This window comes from Nipponia nippon, unplaced genomic scaffold (assembly GCF_047370975.1).
Source record: "Nipponia nippon isolate SJK-2023a ecotype South Korea unplaced genomic scaffold, ASM4737097v1 scaffold_15, whole genome shotgun sequence".
In the NCBI taxonomy this organism is placed as follows: Eukaryota; Metazoa; Chordata; class Aves; order Pelecaniformes; family Threskiornithidae; genus Nipponia; species Nipponia nippon.
In genome coordinates, this window is record NW_028262331.1 from 6,951,071 (window position 1) to 6,969,616 (window position 18,546).

The 18,546-nt window shown below is 39.8% G+C and overlaps 1 protein-coding gene across 8 annotated transcripts in view; it reads left to right on the forward strand.

The window, feature by feature from the left end:
- The window catches only part of SPECC1 (sperm antigen with calponin homology and coiled-coil domains 1), a 102,940-nt gene that overhangs the window by 67,844 nt on the left and 16,550 nt on the right, over positions 1–18,546 (forward strand). For all 8 annotated transcript variants that reach the window (XM_087751654.1, XM_087751653.1, XM_087751651.1 and 5 more), the window contains 5 exons: positions 4,079–4,224; positions 4,444–4,544; positions 5,832–5,913; positions 9,644–9,794; positions 10,745–10,847. In XM_087751654.1, the coding sequence (XP_087607780.1) occupies positions 4,079–4,224; positions 4,444–4,544; positions 5,832–5,913; positions 9,644–9,794; positions 10,745–10,847 (583 nt within the window). The remainder of the gene's footprint in view (positions 1–4,078; positions 4,225–4,443; positions 4,545–5,831; positions 5,914–9,643; positions 9,795–10,744; positions 10,848–18,546) is intronic.

Below are 18,546 nucleotides of genomic sequence, written 5' to 3' on the forward strand. Positions count from 1 at the left end.
TATGTCTAATTTGTAAAATTTAATGCACATACACATTACAAGTTCTCCATATATTATATTCATAGATCTATCTGTGTGTGTGTCTAAATATGTGTATGCATACAGATCGGTATGTATGAATACACACACAAACTCAAGTGATAGGTTACTGAAATCCAGCAGGAAAACGGAATAGAAAGATGAAGTTAGTTATTTGGTTTCAGCTGCTTCGATGGTTTCAGATTTTTAATAATTGCATTGACAAGGCACTTGCCACTGGGTGGCATGTCTGACTCAGTGTGTGTTAGGAAGCAGGGTGGTGCCCAAGGAGCATGTCCCGCTATGACTTTCACAGAGAATGTCCCACATGAGGTTTGTCCCGGCTGTGAGAATTGCAGATGGAGAAATCAGAAGGAAAAGAAATTAATATATCAAGCCCCTAGTAAATATCCTTTCAGAAAGGAGTCTTTCTCATGCCCTTAACTCAGGTGAAGTATATGATCAGGGAGAACTTGCTGAAGTTCAGCTTTGCAACTGGAGACACCTGGAGAGAGCTTTACTTCGATGCTAAGGACAAACTCGGAAGTCACCATCTCTACCAGGAGATCATCAGGATTCGTTCCAGGACTGGAGTTTCATGTTTTGGCTGTGGGATTCCCGTCCTTTCCTCCTGGATGTGAAGACCTAGCAAGGGCCTGGTCTCAGAGCAGGCTGAACTAGCAGAGAATTCTGCAGGATGTCCTGGCTTTGGCATGGCCTTCACCTTTGTGCCGTGCTACTGGAGTGTATGCATATATGCACACTTGTGTTGCCTTTCTTTTCTGTGCTGGCAGCTGTTGAATGTTGGTTTTTATGTTTAAGAAATGCATATTGAAGTGCCAAATAAATGTTTAAGTGTCTGGAATTGTCTGCTGCCTGCCCTTGGCCTCTCTTCTGTTCTGTGCATCAGTAGCTGTGTGTCTCTTTGTGTCCCTTGGAGTTCAGGAGGATTCACAACAATGACAGGAACTGTGTCAAAGACTAGATTGCAGAGTAATTATTTCTGAAAATATGGTTCTGTGGTCCTAGGCCACATGTAATGAAGAGGTCATGGGAGCAGTTTAGAAATTTCAAAAACACATGAAGGCTGCTGTTGCCAAAATCTATACATTAAGCACAGAAAGACTTGTGCTTTGGTGGTCTGTTGTCCACGTATTCCAAATCTAGAAAACAGGGAGACTGACTCTTGCCATTAGAGAAAAGCTCGCTACATCTACTTCTTTTACCAATGAATGAATGAAACTAGGCAGTGTTTTTGTGAAAAGGACTCTGGACACTTTAATTCCTTTGTGGCTAAAGTGCTCTGCTTCCTCCTGGAGCTGCTCCACTTAAGCCAGCTGCACTTGCAGCATTTATCTGTGTAAATCATTCATTCTTGTTTCAAGGCAAGCATACAGCAGTAGATGACATTTTGCTCAAATCCATCCTTTTTGTAGCAGAGCTTGCTTAGTCATCTTGGATGTCCTAAGCTAAATAAACTCTGTGCACAAGGAGTAATTTTTGGTTTGAATTTATGGCTTGTCATTAATCTTTCCAAGTCATGTTCTCCTACACTGTCCTCCTGAATTAGCTTGCTACTGCAAGTTAAGCTATTACTCTTTTGCTTCTCTATTAAGAAACCCATATATGTACACATACATGCATCCCCTTATCATACAGATTTTTCTCTTTAAAAATGGAAGGTACTCACCAAGTTCCATAACTCTCCATTGCTTGTTGGCTGGCACGTGTGATTTTAGTAGAAGCAAATAGGTCTCAGCACTATTCTTCCTACCTTTCATGCCAAGGTTTGCAGTATGTGAGGCTTCAGTTTTCTGACGTGATTGCATTTAACCTAGGAGGTTGTTTCAGGGTGCATTAGAAGCCTATTACAAATATACAAACTTAAAATTACAGGAAGCATCCTAACAAAATTGGAATCTGTAGTAGCTCCAGCACTTGAATCTTCATAATTACTCTGTACAATGACAGAATAATGGCATGTGATTTCTTAATGGACTTTTCTGAGGCATGGCATAGGGGCTGGTCTATTACTCTAACTTTATTTAACATGTTTGCATCCTTTTGCAATCAAAGGCTAGACTGAGGAGACTAGTCTGTGAGGTTTGAACTGTTCTCAGAGTTAAATCCTAACCAATGAAGTGATGGCTGCCTGGAGCGTACCTCTGGCTTGCTTTATTCTCAAGATTTGGCAGTTGGCCTACAGACATTTACTATTTCTTTCTTATTCTGATAATACTCCACAAACCTTGTGGATGCCCTCGTTACCTGGATAACTAGACAGAACTTTTGCATAGTGGCCTATTTAATTCTTGAAAGTGCAATGGATTGCATTGAGTGGCTTGGTATCTTGAGGCAGAAATCTATCCTTCCTCCATAATTTACTAGAAGCAGGACTCCTTTACCTTTTGTGTTTTCATATAACTAAAGTGGAGATGTTATCACCTGTGGATTTGTTGTTCAGGCTTGATGAAGCCACAGAAGAAAAAGTGAAGGGTAGAACTTAGTCAGCAAAACACTGGCTTCCTCAGAGCTCGGTGAATCTTACCCAATCTGCCTTTCTTCCTCATGGGATTAAATAGAGAATGGAACTGAAATGGCTTTTTCTCTAGCCATCTGCCTCTGCAGGCTCCCCTGGCACACAAGGAGCTTGAATGAATTAGCAAAGAAATAGCCAATGTTTGCTTAAAGACACTACCTCCTTAAGCTCTGCCGAAAATAGAAACATGAGTCACTCTTATTGTCTTCAATATTCACTGACACCCTTTAGCCCCTTGCATTTTGTAGACTGTGATGCTAAAATGGAAAGAAGACAACTCTGACTTCTATTTTTAGCTCAACAGGAGCTGTTCAACCCAATAGACACTTTCTGGATGGAGTCCTTCAGCCTTCTTGTGAAATAATTTCTGGTTTTGTGTTCATGTAGCTCTTGGTGCCTACCGTACTTAAAAGTAGGGAAAAGTGGTGATGCTCCAGCATGCATTTCTTAAGCAGCTAGATCAGGAAAGTAACGTATAAATACTCTCTTTTTACGTGACCAGACTTTGTTATCTAAATGCAGCTTTCCTAAGTTAAAGCTAGGTAATTACACTCGAAGTCTACCTGAGAGCTACCAGGTAAGTACAGTGTCAGTGCTAAGCAATGTCAGCCAGATCCATAAAACGCACGACTAGAAGCAACACTTACACTGTATGATTACGTTTGCTGTTTAACACAGCTGTGGACTTCCCTGTACTGATTCCTGTAAGTCCAGCACCTAATCTTGACTTCAAAATTTCTTTTCAATGGAGTAACTTAATGATCCTTCCTGTTAAAATGTGAGCCTTATTTCTGTTTTGAATTTGTCTATCTTCATTTCAGACATTGAATTTTGGTATTCTTGTATCTGCTAGGATGAAGCACTTATCAGTTTTATTCCCCATATAACTGCTTATGGATTGTGATTGAATGTTTACTTGTTCAGCAGATGTCCTTGTTGATAAGCTGTAAGAGTTCAGTTTCCAAGAGTTGATTTTTCATTATGAAGTATATTTTCTGGTTTAATTTTTATGGCTCTTATCTGAACCCTGTCCAATTACTTATTTTATTTTCAATTATGGCATTTTAACTGGTAACAGTTACTCCAGCAGTGGTCACGCCAATTAAAAACGTAGAGTGAAAATAACATCTTTCTCTTTGGTTACTTTCCTCATTATACACTGAGGACCACAGTAGCCCCTTCGCCCCTGTGCTGTATTGAAAGCCCATCTTCAGGTAATTATCGATGATTACTCACAAGTCTCATCAAACTGCTTTTTTCTATGATAATCCTCCATCCTGTGTGAGGATGGGAAATGGAGATGATATGGTAAACAACACAGAAAAGCTTGTTGGACTCAATGATTTAATGTTTGCCAGGCACTCCAAGAAAAGAACATGAACATTCTAATGAGTGGTCCATGTTCTGGGCATTACAATAAAAGATGCGCGTCGTGGGATTTGCCTTACTACATATAAAGACCTTTAATCTCTTCTTGTACTTCCTGTTGCCCCTGACTTTGATCTGGTTTCTGCTTTGCAGGCTGACAGCTGAAGAGGTAGAATCTCTAGAGGCAGATACAACCAACCGCTGGCAAGGAGTCTGCATTAGCAGAGCATCTCCCACACCATCAGAATCTGCAGCCACTGTGAAGTCGCTGATAAAATCATTTGACTTAGGATGCTCAGGTATTTGAACACTATTTTGTAGTAAAAAATTTTTCTAGCAGTGAGCAGGTAATTTTTGCCATTTTGTGCTGCTTCTTGCTTCTTAATGGATATTTTCTGTCAGTGCTTGGTACATAAATACTCTCTGTGGAATGTCACTACACTAGTGGTTCCCTGTTCTGACAAGAGGGAGATAGTTGGGTTTGAAATGCAAATGTTTCCACATTTTTTCCCTTGCAGGTAGCACCGGACAAAATATCACAGTTCACAAGGTCCCCAGGAGCCCTCTAAGTGGAATTCCAGTGAGGACAGCCCCAGCAGCTGCTGTTTCCCCCATGCAGGTACAAAGAGCTCTTTCTATCCTTGCAGTTTTAAAATGGGTAGATGCAGTGTTTGCTACAGCATGACACAGCTTCAGCATGCCAACATGCATATGTTGACAGGGGGAAGGGGAAACTCATCTGTTTATTTGCTGTGAAACATCAAATGCTGTAGTACTAAAAGGATCAAAGTGAGTTTGTCTTTGACTTCAGCTTAGAGGTCTCAGTGGACGGATGTGAACTCTTCAGAATACAATTCTGAACTTTAATCGCTGTTGACCAGAAAATAGGTTTTGATTGTTGGGAGTGAGTTACAAGAAACATCGTACTAAACCAGGTAGTTGGCATGTGAGCTGAGAGACAAGGGATAATAAGTTTCTAAGATGCATGCTCCCGGTTATCCAGTCGGTTCATTCAGTGCTGAATGAAGCGCTCTTACAGTTTGGTTTTTTTGCTACTGAAGCATAATTGCTCTGGAATGTAGTACTTTTTATGTCACTGCACCAGTTACTTGACTTTCCGTTAGCAATTTTCGAATCTGTGGTGCGATGTTATTAGAAATACTGCTTTTGTGAACGATGGAGAAGTAAATGCACTGTGCTGCTTGATTTCTGCATGTGCTGAAGGTGGCATACCATCAGACTGCTAACCTTTCTAGGCTAGAGAAGCCATTGTATGTTTTTTTGACTGGGTGGTCGCTGGACTTACAACAGGATCTTCCCCTCGGAATCTAGGTAAAAAACAGTTGCGAGGCTAGGTTGTTTAGGTGAGTGTTCTGAAGAATGAGGTGACTTTGAAAGATTATTTAACAAATGTGTGAGCGCATTTCCTTCAAAGAATTGGCAAAGGAAGTTTAACGAATGGGATTAAACAGAGATCTGGGAACCTTCTGTTAATGCCTGGCTGAGGGGGTATTAATGCTGAAAACTGGTGCTGGAGCTGCAGAGACAAGAATCCTTCTGACTTATGATTCGGGGTGGGGACAGAGGCAGGGTTAGGAACTGGCATTCTTTCTTTGGGTTTGTGACACTAGATTATGTTTGGCAAGAGAAAAAATGGTGCAAATAGAAATGTGAAATAGTTCGGGAACCAATATATTAGCAGCTAAAAATATTGTCCCTTTGTCCTTTTATTTTTCACAACCATTTATCCAGCTCTAGGTACAGCTGATACCTTGTTGAAAGGTTTCTGTGTCCCTCCACCTGCTTTGTGATCTTGAGATAGCAGAAACATCTCTTCTTTTTGCTCGCTTATTGAAGCATGATGGCTAATATTTTTTTAATTATCTTTTGTACGTTTGTTTCACAGAGACATTCTGTTTATAATAATGCCAAGCCAGCCAGCAAGAGCGTTGCCAGACATACCGATCTTTCAGACCTCCCTCTTGCAGGTAAGTTGCAGTAAACGTACAAATGTTGCCTCTTTTTACTAGCAAAAACTTGTCATTAACTGTTGGCCTCCGCCTGGGCCGTTTTTCCTCTTCTCATATGGTCAAAGGAAACATGAAAAAGTGTCTTCAGAGTCTTTGTTTTAGAGAGCTTATTAATTTTGTCATGTTTCCATTCCCATTTTGATCATAGCCTTAGAAAACTAAAAAATATCTGATTTATTATGGTTTGCCAACACAAACTTGCCTTCTTTATTCCAAAGTATCCATGGCACCTCTCTAATCCATGCTGTGGAACTGGAGAGAATTGGATTTTGTTCAACATGTATGTATCTGGAACAAGTCCAGAGCACTGTCTTTTGAGGGTTTATTTGTTTTTAAATTGAGCTTCATTTGAAATACATCAAACATTTCAGATACCGATGTGACTGTTTTAGGAGCAGTCATATTTGGGCTCGAAATAGTTCGTTCTGAGAGTTCTCAAGAGCTGTGTTTGTTTTTATTTCACACTTTGCTTTTGTTCTCTTGTCATTTAATATTCTTTTCTACCAGTGTTTGTTTCCCATTTTCTCTAGGGCCCTTTATTTTGATTATCTACTCCTGAATGTAGTTGTTGCATTGGAATCAAAGCTAGTAACAACAGATTATTGAATTTTTAAGGGCAGATGAAATATTATATTCCTGTAGTGAAACCTTAGTGAAACTGCAGGGAGGGACAAAAAAAATCGGTCACAACTTCTTCATTGGTGGACTGGATTTTCTGCAATAGTTTGCTAGTACAGGAGAGAAGTTAGAACCTGTCTTCATTTTTAAACTCTTCAGATAATCTGCTAAGCTTCCCCTTCCATCATTCAAAGATGAAGAGACACTGGATCTGAACAGCAAAGCAGGTTATAGGGTAGATGGCAGCATAAACAAATAACATCTTGTCTGTGCTACTGGCTTCTCCTGTAGGAGTAAATGTTAAGCAAGCAGAAGTTATCAGTGGAACAGACTGAGTTTACTTATTTGTATCAGTTGGTTTTCAGAAGATGTCTTGCATGAGCGTGTAGAGTGATCCTAAACAGAACATAAGACCTTTTTAATCTCTACCAGTTTACTGTAGAGTCAAGTAATCTGTCAACTGTGTAATATAATGCCAGTCCTTAATAATAAATATCCCGCTTCAGGCCATGGGTAATTACTGTTATTACTCATAGACAATTGTTCTGTGAAAATCTGTTGAAATCAACAGATATTTTATTAGCCATTGTATGGTAAAAATTTGTGGTTGCTTATCTAACAAGTTCCTGTATTTACGGCTTGTCTTTGTACCTGGATTTAATTTAGTTCCAATAATCCATAGCAAAGGCTTACTCACTATAAAGTTGTAATAGCTCTGGTTCCAATCTAAATAATCCTAGAAGGAGTTGATCCAAGCCCTATGCAAACAACACTGAATTAAAAAATATCCCCAAGGAAACTCAGAGTGAAGTAGTCTCCATAATAATAATCTTCTGGCTGATTCCATCTGACCGGTATCACAGCAGGGTTCTGTGATGTCCTTAACATGACCCAAGTGTTACATCGCTGGAGAGGAGAATGGCCTACTTTGCAGAGAGAGCCGATCTTTGGCTATGATCTTTTAATTTAGAATCAGAGGTTTACTGGTTCTGTCCTGGAGTTTCTAGCAGCCAGAAATAAGTCAAAGGAAGTATATTACTCATGCAAGTGAGACTCAAAGTACAAAACTGGATACTGTTAACTTGCACCACTTCAGGCACTACTGTATCATTCAAGCCAGTAACCGTAAAGTTTCTTTAAATAGTGCAAACAGATAGTGCTAACAGAATGTGATTTTCCTTAATCATGTTGCATATTTTTCATATGATTATTATCCTGTTTCTCTCTCCAAATGATTCCTAATATGCCCTCATCTTCTCCCTCTTTTCTTTCCAGCTAGATGCTTCCAGTAGCCTTTATTCCTATCTGGGATCCTTCCTTCTCCTTCCTTTTTCTGTATTATGCATGAACGCATCCTGAATGATTGGCAGAGCACTTCCTAATTGGACTATGCCATTAACCAGTCCAATTATGTTAATGACACTTCAACAGTGCTTGCTTTTTTTTTGTTTTTTGCTATCCTTATAAACCAGTGAGAAACCTCCATTCCTCTTCAGAATGTTCAGATTTTGTTTACTGATATGCCTTTTGCGGCAGATCTGTTTCTCTAAGCAGAATATTCTTAAGTTTAAAACCGTCCCAAGAATCATACATTGGATGCCTGTCTGACTGGTGTGGCTATTTAAATTTGAGGCAATTCCCCATAAATCCAACCTAATGAGGAGCTAGGAGAATCATACACATTTGGAATATATAGTGGAAAACAAACAAAAAGACTTTTAAAAAGTATGCTGTGTGCTATTTCTTGTTTGTTATGGATTCATGGTGCACACAAAGAAGAGACAGGTGAGTGGAAGGAAGGATGACCCTGACTGGCAAGGTGTATGCAATCCAACAGCCAAGTTGCTGGAAAGGAGACGATCTCCTGGGACTGGATTCTGTCCTTTTCCATCTGGACTTCTTAATAGATAGGAACTTACTAGCTGTTTATGCCATGGAAAGAAGGTGCAGAAATGCCTATAGCTCTCAGCAGCTACAAATGCTGATTTAGTCTTGTGAAATTCAGGAGTCAAAGCAAGGGCAGCTGCATGCCTGTTGGAAGGATGTGTTCATCTGACAACTGCTGATACACACACCCCAGTTACTGCTGAAAAGAAGTTTAGGGCTGATTCAGTGATAGTAGCCTTTGCTGAAGCTGAGATAAGAAGGAGTTCACACCTCTAGGTGATATGGCATTAACTGATAATTAATATAGGAGGTAACTGAAAAGGAGGAGGAAAAGTTGTGTTCCACATTAAATTAATTTCTGATAACAGCTCGTAATGTGCTGGCCATAGATCTTGGCTTTTTGACAGTTTGTTTACAGAAAAGAAGCAGCCACCTTTCCCTGTGTTATACATTGCTCTACCTCATGATTGATATGCATGGGGAGATAATTTGATTTCTATGATCTCTTTGGCTTCTCTTCAAAAAGCTATCAACATTGGATTCTATGGCTACTAATTTTGTTTATTTTATTTATTTATTTATATACATATAAATATATATCCTAAAATATATTCTATAAAAATACATAATATGTGTAACAAAAATATAGATAAATCTGCTGTGAATATATTGAGACTTCCCAAAGTTCTGTCAGATCGGATGCCGAGCATCATGTGATAGTAAGTGCCTTTTACTGCTGCCTTCAGCTGGGTTGTATTCAGGAGACAAGAGGCTTTCTTGTTACAAGTCTGCTAGTGGCAGAAAAGAAATTATTGTACTAGGGCTGGTCAGTCATCTGGTGAAGATATCTGGCGATTAGCTTTTGAACCTTTAAGACTGTAGATTTTGGTATTTCCCCTCATTCACCTGAGGCCCCTACCCCCCAGCAGGAGTATCAATCACAGGAAACCAGGCAGTCTGTACTGTTGAAATCATCAAAGCCATTCCTTGTTATGATCACCTCTAATCTGCTCAAGGTTTCCTAGCCCCATGTGTGTTTAATGAACAAATGAGTACATTTGTTTAGAATCAAAACAACAGACTACATATTGTGTGCTGGGTGGCAGGACAGTGATTAATCAAATTCCTCAGACTGCAAACTGACAGCTTTTTTTTTTTTTTTTTTCTTTTTTAATTCCCACAGACCTTCTGAAGGGGAGAAATGATGAGCTGAAACCAGACCATTTCCTCCGTAAAAGCCCTTCCCTGGAATCCCTGAGCAAACCCCCCATGGCCTTCAGCAGCAGAATGCTTACCTCTACCCCCAGCAGCTTGAAACCCCAAAGCAAACTCAGGTACTAACTCAGTTTCCTGGGAAAAACAGCATACTGGAAAGATTGATGGCATTACCTGGCACCAAGATGAATGTTTTAATCTGGTGGACCCCTGTCTCCAGTGGAAACTCTGCTGGCTTGTCTGTCCGGTTCAGAATTACCAGGCTGTGTCAGATCAAAATATCAAAATTCAGATTATAATAACCACAATTATCTGCAAGATGAGTGATTATGACAAAATGAGGATAGCAAGCTTTCAGGAGCCACTAAGTTGTATACAAGAATTCCATCATGTGTACGAGTGGTCAATCCTCATTATCTCACTGTAGCTTTGCATGTTATGGTGAGTTAAAAACTAAAAAGTTTGAGGTCTGAGGGAAAGCTGGACACACAATTTTCTTCTGTCTTGAGGAAAAACATATATTTTCCTCTGATCTCCGCCATTATTTCTAACAGTAGCAGCTGTAGGGTGGAGACAATGCAAGTGTTCTGATTGTTGGCCTTTAACTGTTCTCGAGGCTTTGACTGCAATACAGCTTCCAGATTTTTCATTTTATTCCAGAACTTGTTCTGCAGCAGCTCAATTGGATGTGAATTTGCTGTTACAGATTCTTTAGGTAGTTTCTTTCAATTCTACACCCTAAATCCTAGTTTTCAATATGTAAAGCAAAGAGGTTACTTGAAAATATTATGAGTAAAGCTGATGAAAATAATATCAGAAACGCTGAGTTAACACACGCCATCAAATATCCATAGGCTGCTGTTTTTTCAGCTCTTTGTATGCAGTGACACCAGCTGAATTTGTCTCATCTAAAGGCAAATGCCAGCTCTGAAAGCTATTATGGCTTGGTTTGCATTTAGGTTCTGTGCTGCCATTCTGCTTTGCCATACAGATAGTATTTACACACTGGTAAAAAATAAGAGACTTCAAGCATATTTATCATCTTCTCCCTTATTCTTCCATGGTTTAGTGTGGAGAGAAAGGACCCACTGGCAGCCCTGGCTCGGGAGTATGGAGGTTCAAAGAGGAATGCTCTGTTGAAATGGTGCCAAAAGAAGACTGAAGGTTACGAGGTAAGGGAATAGGTACATTTTCACTTTTGTCTGGAGAGTGATTCATCACTTTCCTGTAGGTGTGCAGTAAGCAATGTCACTTCAAAGAAATATGTGTATTTCAGTCTGCTGATTTTTGCATGTTTACTTCTACTGGGTGTTTCCATCCTCTTCCTTCAGATTTCTTTAACACTGCAATCTCCAATATTACATTGTCATAAGTAATTTGTATACAAAACCCAAAATATTTACTGCATCAAAGGTCACTGATGGTGAGAAACAGAGTGTATATGCGCAGCAGCTTCAATTTGGCATCAATTTTTGAAATTACATTTTAATATTTTTTCTTTAGGCTTCTGTGGGCGATGTGCTATTGTGAGAGTTTTTTCATTGGTCATTTCTGTAAAACCAAAGAAATATTTCTTTGTGTGGCTTTGACCAAATGAAGTTTGCAGCTTGGGGCCCCACTCTTTCTAATCTGCTGCAGTTTAACGGGATTTTACAAAGCAAGTTTTGACTGCTTGAGAATGTCTCGTTTCTTTGCAGAGTGATTTTCACTGTTAAACAGGCATAATGATTTGTCCAGTTCATGTACGGCCATTGCTGTGCTTATCAAGCTCTAGCTAATGTTTGTACGCAGTTGAGTTAGGCCTTTGGTTCTGCTTGTAACTGAGCTGTAGAAGGCAATAATAGACAACAGTTAATCATTTGATATATGCTGGGTGTGCAGGATAGTCTTGGTTTGATATAATGTCGAGATTTTTCTTTCTTAAGAATAATATTGTTTGTTACTTAGAACAGAAGACAAAAGCAGTTATCACCACATGATATGCACCCTGGAGCAAGTCTTTAATAAAAGCAGAGTCCATCTTTTAAAGTAAAAAATAAAATATTTTTTTTCTTCGCAACCAGCCTTTTATGAAGCCTTAGCTGCAGGGGGCAGGAGTTTGGAAGAAAAGACAGTAGCTTTCCCTTTAAGTAAACTGATTTATAAAAGTTTGAGTCATTTCTTAGCACTGGCATATTCATCTGGCTTGCACCAATTTCACAGAAGGACAGCTATCAGAGAAAGCTCCTGGCTTTAGACACACCTTAGAAAGAATAAAGCCAGGGTTAGCGTTCAGCCTCCAGTTCTGTGATATTGCCTGAAAGGCTACAGTGCTGTCCCCTGAAATTCTATGCTCTATGCTGTGTTGATTTATTTTATATCTCATCTACCAAAATTCTCCTGGTCTTGGATTTGAAGGTGTGGGAGAACATTCCCATCCAGTCCTTGGAAAATGATTCATGAATACAATTTTTCCAAGCCTAACTTCTGTTAAGCCAGCAAACCCATCTCTTGACTAATGCTTTTCTCCCAACAGTGTTGCCCTTTTTTGTTTCAAATGGCACATATGGTGAGCTTCCTCTACTTCTCTTAAAACAGTCTAACTCTGATGAGCTCGCTGTTAGGAGTGTTCTCTGAGAGTCAGCCTGTAGTTTTCTATCTCTGATTACACCCAAGCTGGACTAAATGTATTGCTTTTAGAAATTATTATGTGGCTTTGCAAATATAGAGGCCTGTCCTGATTCTGTAGGTATGAGACTGGCACCAAGAGTGACAAGTATTCCCTCCGTGATAGAACAGAAAAGGAGTTTTGTTTTTCTATGCCGAACCCAAGTAATGGGGCTAGCTGTGAACCAGATAGCAGGCCACCCAGGAGGTATGCAAGGCAATCCAGGTCTATTTGTTTTTGCTTTTAGTATTAGTCTCTGGAGGAAAGTATGTCCGTGCTTCAGAAGACAGTGGAAGTCTTTGCTTTATGTATGGCTGCTGGAGTGTTGTTGCTGTGTGGCTGTTTCAGAAAAAGCTTTGTCGTTTTGGTTCCTGCTCTGATGAGGCTCTTGTTCTGTTCATGGCTGTCCTCTGCCATTATTCTTTCTAAAGCAGCAGAATGAGTTTTCAGCAGTTTTTGAGAACAAGCAGGTAAAGCACTGACAAACACTGCGTGATCCAGGAGAGTCTGAGAACTTCAGACTGTGATGGGGTGGGGGCCTTATTACCCAGAGTGTAAGATCTCAGGGCAGAAATTAAAGTCAGATGAACCAAAGGACAAACACGGTATTGATTTATGGTGAGAGTCTTGCCTTTCTATCTTCACTCCTTCATTTAGAAGCATTATCACTTGGACATTCTTCCTCAGATTCTCATTCCCATTGCGCTTTTTGTGGTGCATTCACTGACTCTTCTTGAACTTGCTTTTCCCAGACCCTTGCATTCTTAGGATAAGGCTGATATTAAGCTCCACAGGGAGTTTTTGTCATTCTTGAGAACAAAGAACTGGAGTGGAGCAAAGAACGTCATCCTCCTTCCTGTCTTAGGCACTGCGATGGTGGGAATGAGCTAATGAACTCCACCGAGCAGAACCCTGATGAGGTACATGACTTCTTTTCCATAGATAATACCCCTGTCTATGAGGCATCATCTGTGCAAGCCCCAGTATAATTTGTCATGTTCTTTCTAACATGAAGCCCTGAACCACAGATAATTTTGGATGCAAACTGTTTTTAGCTCTGTGACACAGTGGAATGAGAGAATAAAAGACTTGCTGCTTGGCTGCCTAACTTCCTTTTTCAGTGGCAAAATGTACTGCCTTTGAGGTCTAGTAACAGTTCCTGGTCTGAGCTGGTGAGGAAGAGGGAAATTCCTTTCTGTTTAAATTATGAAGATACCAAGTTTCATTAGATAATACGAGCAAAATGGATTAGAATAACTGATACTCTCAGTAGCAGCTACTACCTGTGTCCCAGATGCCCTGAGGAAAGCTGGATTAGTTGACCTAGGAAGGTATCTGGGGATAAGACTTGGGGACCGACACACAAGGCTCCACTTTTTAAATGCTTTAATCCATACAAGGCTTATACTAGAGGTAGAAATTCACATCCTCCTCCTGGCATATATCCTTGCATTGACTACAGGGGGAACATTCCCTGGCTTTGAACTTCAGTGTGTTCCCCAGGAGGCAATCTCATAAAACAAGAGAGTGACACTGGAGGGAGTCGAGACAAGTGCAACACAAATTAGTAGTGGCCTGGAGGGTTTTGTTTGTTTTTTAAAAAAAGAAATTGCATGAGTTTACAGTAACCGAGGGGAAACATGAAAGCATCTCTGTGTCTCTAATCTGCTATGTCTTTTCTAAGATCCCTATTTAAACAGTGATTTGATATCAAAACGATATGAATGCTAAGGAGAAAGAGTAATTATTTAGAACATGAAAACAAAATCACTAGAATGAAAGTGGAAGTTCAGTTTAATGACTAGGAGAAAAGAATACGAAAGTGGGATTACATAAACTGGCATGATTAATCATATGATTTCAATTGTCATATTTCAATGCCTAGATGAAAGTTATCTGGCATTTTGGCCATCGATTTTGAATAACTATGCAGGGGAGGTGCTAAAAAAAAAATCTCAGCAGTAAAAAGAATTGTAATGAAATAAGGCTTTGGGCTCAGTGGCTTTGTGCAAAACTTCCTTGAGGAAAATGGCCAGCTTAAAAAAAACAACCTTAATGTATGGTTCCCTATAAAAATTATGCACTGGCACGTGATCTCTTTTGCCAGACATACATAGTCTGTTCCTTCTGCCTCTCTGAATTTGTTGACATCATGGTGTATAATGTAGGGTGATGAGATGACCAGACTTGAGAACTGCTTTTGTGGCTCTGGAACTCAATTACCACAAGTCCTTTAAACCACAAAGCCTGTTGAGAGTAACTTATTTATGTTAAAATAGCTTTTTCTCTGTTGTCTTGTGGTTTTTTTTTCATCTCTTTAAAAATATTATACATCATAGCAACAGTGTGAAATAGAAATGGGGTGCCTCTTTTCTAATAGGCTCTGTTCCCATGAGTCATAACTCCTGGAAGCTGCTGAGAGTCATTCTTGTTGCATTATCACCTCCCATAATCATATCATTAATGACTGTGGTGTTATTTAAGTGCCCTGGTTCTGTTTGCTCTCTGTGGAGACCATTTGCCAAAGGGCCAAACCTCTCTAGATTAAGTCTATTACTATCCACAGATGTATTGTGAAAACACGGAACATCAAGAGGCACTTAACCCATGATCATTAGAACTGAGGATTATTGTTTCTGCCACGTATACCCTCTCCAGAGAGGGGAGGGAATTGCTACCATGTTAATGAATATGGTTCACTTAAAAGAACTGTTTTCATGTTTTTTCTAACCACTACACATCCATCCTATGGCACAGAGGAAAAGACAATCTGAGACTGACTCGTTTCTCCCGTGCACAATCATGGTTATTGTTTTTATCAAAGTTATATTTGGTTTAATAGGACCCATTTAGGATCCACTTGTTGAAGAACCACCATCTTTACTATAAAAGCTATCTGTGCGGTTGTCTTAAGGAGAGGAATGCTAAATAGGAGGAGACGAGGAATGTTCTAGAACTGACAAAGGGAAATGGCAGCTATACCTCTGAAGATTTTTATATTTCATGTATTCCCGACCTGTGCGTTCAAGCCATTGCGTTATATCATCTCCCTGATTACGACAGTGTAAGTACAGCAGCTGATGGATAAAGGCAGTGGGCATCTTCAGGAGAAGAGGCAGTGCTCCCTATTAGCACTGACATCAGTATGACATGGCTGATAAATTGGCATTGGTCTGACTGGTATTTGCGGGACCAGCCTCAGATACTAGTTCATACCATCTGGAGGAATCTCAACAGCATGGAGAAACTACTAACCAGAACAATCTTTACATAGCTTTCATGTGGTACAAGTAGTTCCTGGAGAAAAGAATTCCTTTTAATTATTCTGCATGAAATATGCTAGCAGCTACGAGCAAAGCTAGAAGAAAATGATGTATTTGTTTCCATGCCTTATTCAGAGTTATTTGACTTTGCAGTAGGTCCCAGGAACACTGGGCAGTTTTAGAAATTATGCTTAGGAGTATGTAGGAACTATTTTTAGGGCGGTACTCCCTGACATTGTACTGTTTAGTCTAAATTATCAAAATACAAATATCTGTATGCCCAGCCATTCTGAATGTTTGCCTCAAAAGTTGTGAATTGTTTTTTTGAAGCTTCCTTTTCTTAAAACACGGATAGTTTTAGGGCCCTGATGAAATATCCTGATGGAGACTGCAGCCTGCATAGTTTCCAGAAATACAGATTGGCATTAAGAGGAGTCTAAATGCTTCAGCCTTTGTCTTTGCTGTGTATATTAATAAAAGTGCCTTTCCTGTATAGTGCCTCAGCTATTTAAAAAGAAGGAAAAAACCCTACCCTGAAGTATTCCCGCTATTATGGCTATTCCAGCCTTGAGAGACAGAAATTGGAAACAAATTACTTCTGAACATAACCTGAAAGTCATTAAATGTAATTCTGAATGCTTTTACTACTAGAAGCATAAAGCTGGTATATCAGACTATGTAAAAGTTGGTGTCTCTGCATAGTACTGTGTTCTTCAGGTAGCAAAGATGCAAAAGCTTAGGGAGAAAAATAAAGGCTGTTGCAGTATTTGCTGTTTGTCAGGTAATTATAGCAAGAGACTGGTTGACTAGTGGTTTGGCAGTGGATATAATATAAAGCTTTTTACGCTTTTGTGTTCAGTCTAAACGCAGACTAATACTAGCTTTTTGTTTATGAATTTGTGGCTTTCTTTTTCTCACAGGAATTTGCATTCCTTTTCTTTTTGTACTACACAGTGTTTCCTCCATATCCCCTTTGTTCTCAAGCCCTATTCCATGATATTATCCCCTGCTTTTTCTCATATTTTTTTGACTCGTTTGCTGGCTGGATGAGATCCAGCACAGATTAAGTGTGGCCCAAAGATGTACAAATGCAGATAGGCTGATGAGGACATAACGTATTCCCTTTGGTCAAGTGGTCATGGGGCCAATGTATTCTTATTAGGGAGACAGACTCTCTCTGCTGCTAGGACAGCCAGCCAGGATGACTGGTTTTTGACTGCTGATGTATCAAGCAGGCGTATTCCTGTGGCTGCACATTGTGGGGATGTGCTTTATAGGAGATCCAAAAGCTCTTTCATGGCCAGCTGTACATTAACATGTCCGTGTTTCACGGTTTCTTCCTTATTCTGGAGACTAAGGGTTATATTTAGAAACAAGAAGTCTGCTGTTTCTTTGTACGTCATTAGTGTGGGTAGTTGACGTTATCTTTCTACTTAAGCAACTACTGTCTCAATGTTTTTTAAGTCTTGACAGAGCACTTTGCCTCACACTTCAGTTATGCACCATCTTGGACCACAGAGAGTGAACAGAGACTGTATTGCAAACGCTCCCACAGTCCTCAGGGCTGGTGCTCGGGCTGGCAGTTCTGGTAAGGAATCAAAGAGCTGAATGGGACAAAAACCAGGATCAACCCTCTCAACCTCTGAACCTGGGCAGAATATAATTCCTGGGACTTGGCTAGTAAAAGAGTTGGTCAAACACTTCCTTTGACACTAACATGATGGAGCTTAGTTTTAAAGCCTTGAGAATCCCAGCACGACTGTGCACTGTCCTAAAGATATACAGAGAAGAACCCAGTTGTTTCTTCATTACAAGATGTGCACTTGGGTATGGGAGTGATTCTCTTACTCTTTTCTACATTACTTTTTGTGTTTGTGTCAACAAGTAGCATAAAACTGTTTCAATATGTTTCCAAATTGTATCAATCTCTCTCTCCTATATCAACATTAACCAGGTTTCTATCTAAATATTTAACTAGTCATGAGAACTAGGTAAGCTGTGGCATTCTGTAATCCAGCAGTAACAGAGCAGTGGATGTATAGGTTTTCTGGACACCTTTCCAAGTGAGGCCTTTCAAACAACAAGGTTAGGAGATAAATGCCATCTGCTGTTACATAGAGTTTATGTGCGTTCTGGAAAGGCTGGATTCCCACAGCACTGTGATCTTGTGTGTTGAAAATCAGCAGCAAAACAAATAACTCCCAGTTTGTGTGATGTGGGTGAAGAAAAACACTGAACGAAACCCCTCCAGATTTAAACAGCAGCTATCCATTTGTTCTAAGCAGCATTCATGGCAGAGTCTCTCTCTTCTGGGGATGACTGGGAAGATTTCCCTTCTGCCATACTAACCTGCATGCCTGAGACTAGAGGCTTACGGCCAGAGCCTGCTGAGTAAGCAGGAAAAAGCTGTCTTAATATTTACCAATGCCATTAACGCAACGAAGTTCTCTGGCAAACAATGACACTTACTCTGAAGTACTGTATCCTAGCATATCCCTTCTGGTATGAGAGGGTGCACAAGCTTGCTAAGAGCTCTGCATCCACAGTACTTGTAGCATTTTGACATTTGGAAGTAGGACATACGTGCAATGGTTTTTTTCCCAGGAAGTTATAGGCATATTCTGTGAGTTTCTGAGAAATGGGTGAAATTTCTGGCTCTCTTTGCGTTTCTCTGATTTTCATAGAAGAGGAGGATGTTGATTTCAGAGGGACTTTCCTATCTGTGCAAAAGTTGAAGGGATGCTTGGTAATAGCTATTGAGATAGAAGGGATTATACTGTGTTTAATAAAAATTGACAATAAGTTGGTCAGGAATTTTGCTCCCAAGTCTGCTTTGGACCATCTTTGTGACTTCGGCAGTCTTGCATAATACCATTGCCTTTATTTCCCTAGCTGTTAAAATATAGATCATCATATCATATATATAATTGGATGATGATTAGTTCAGTAGTATTTTGAAAG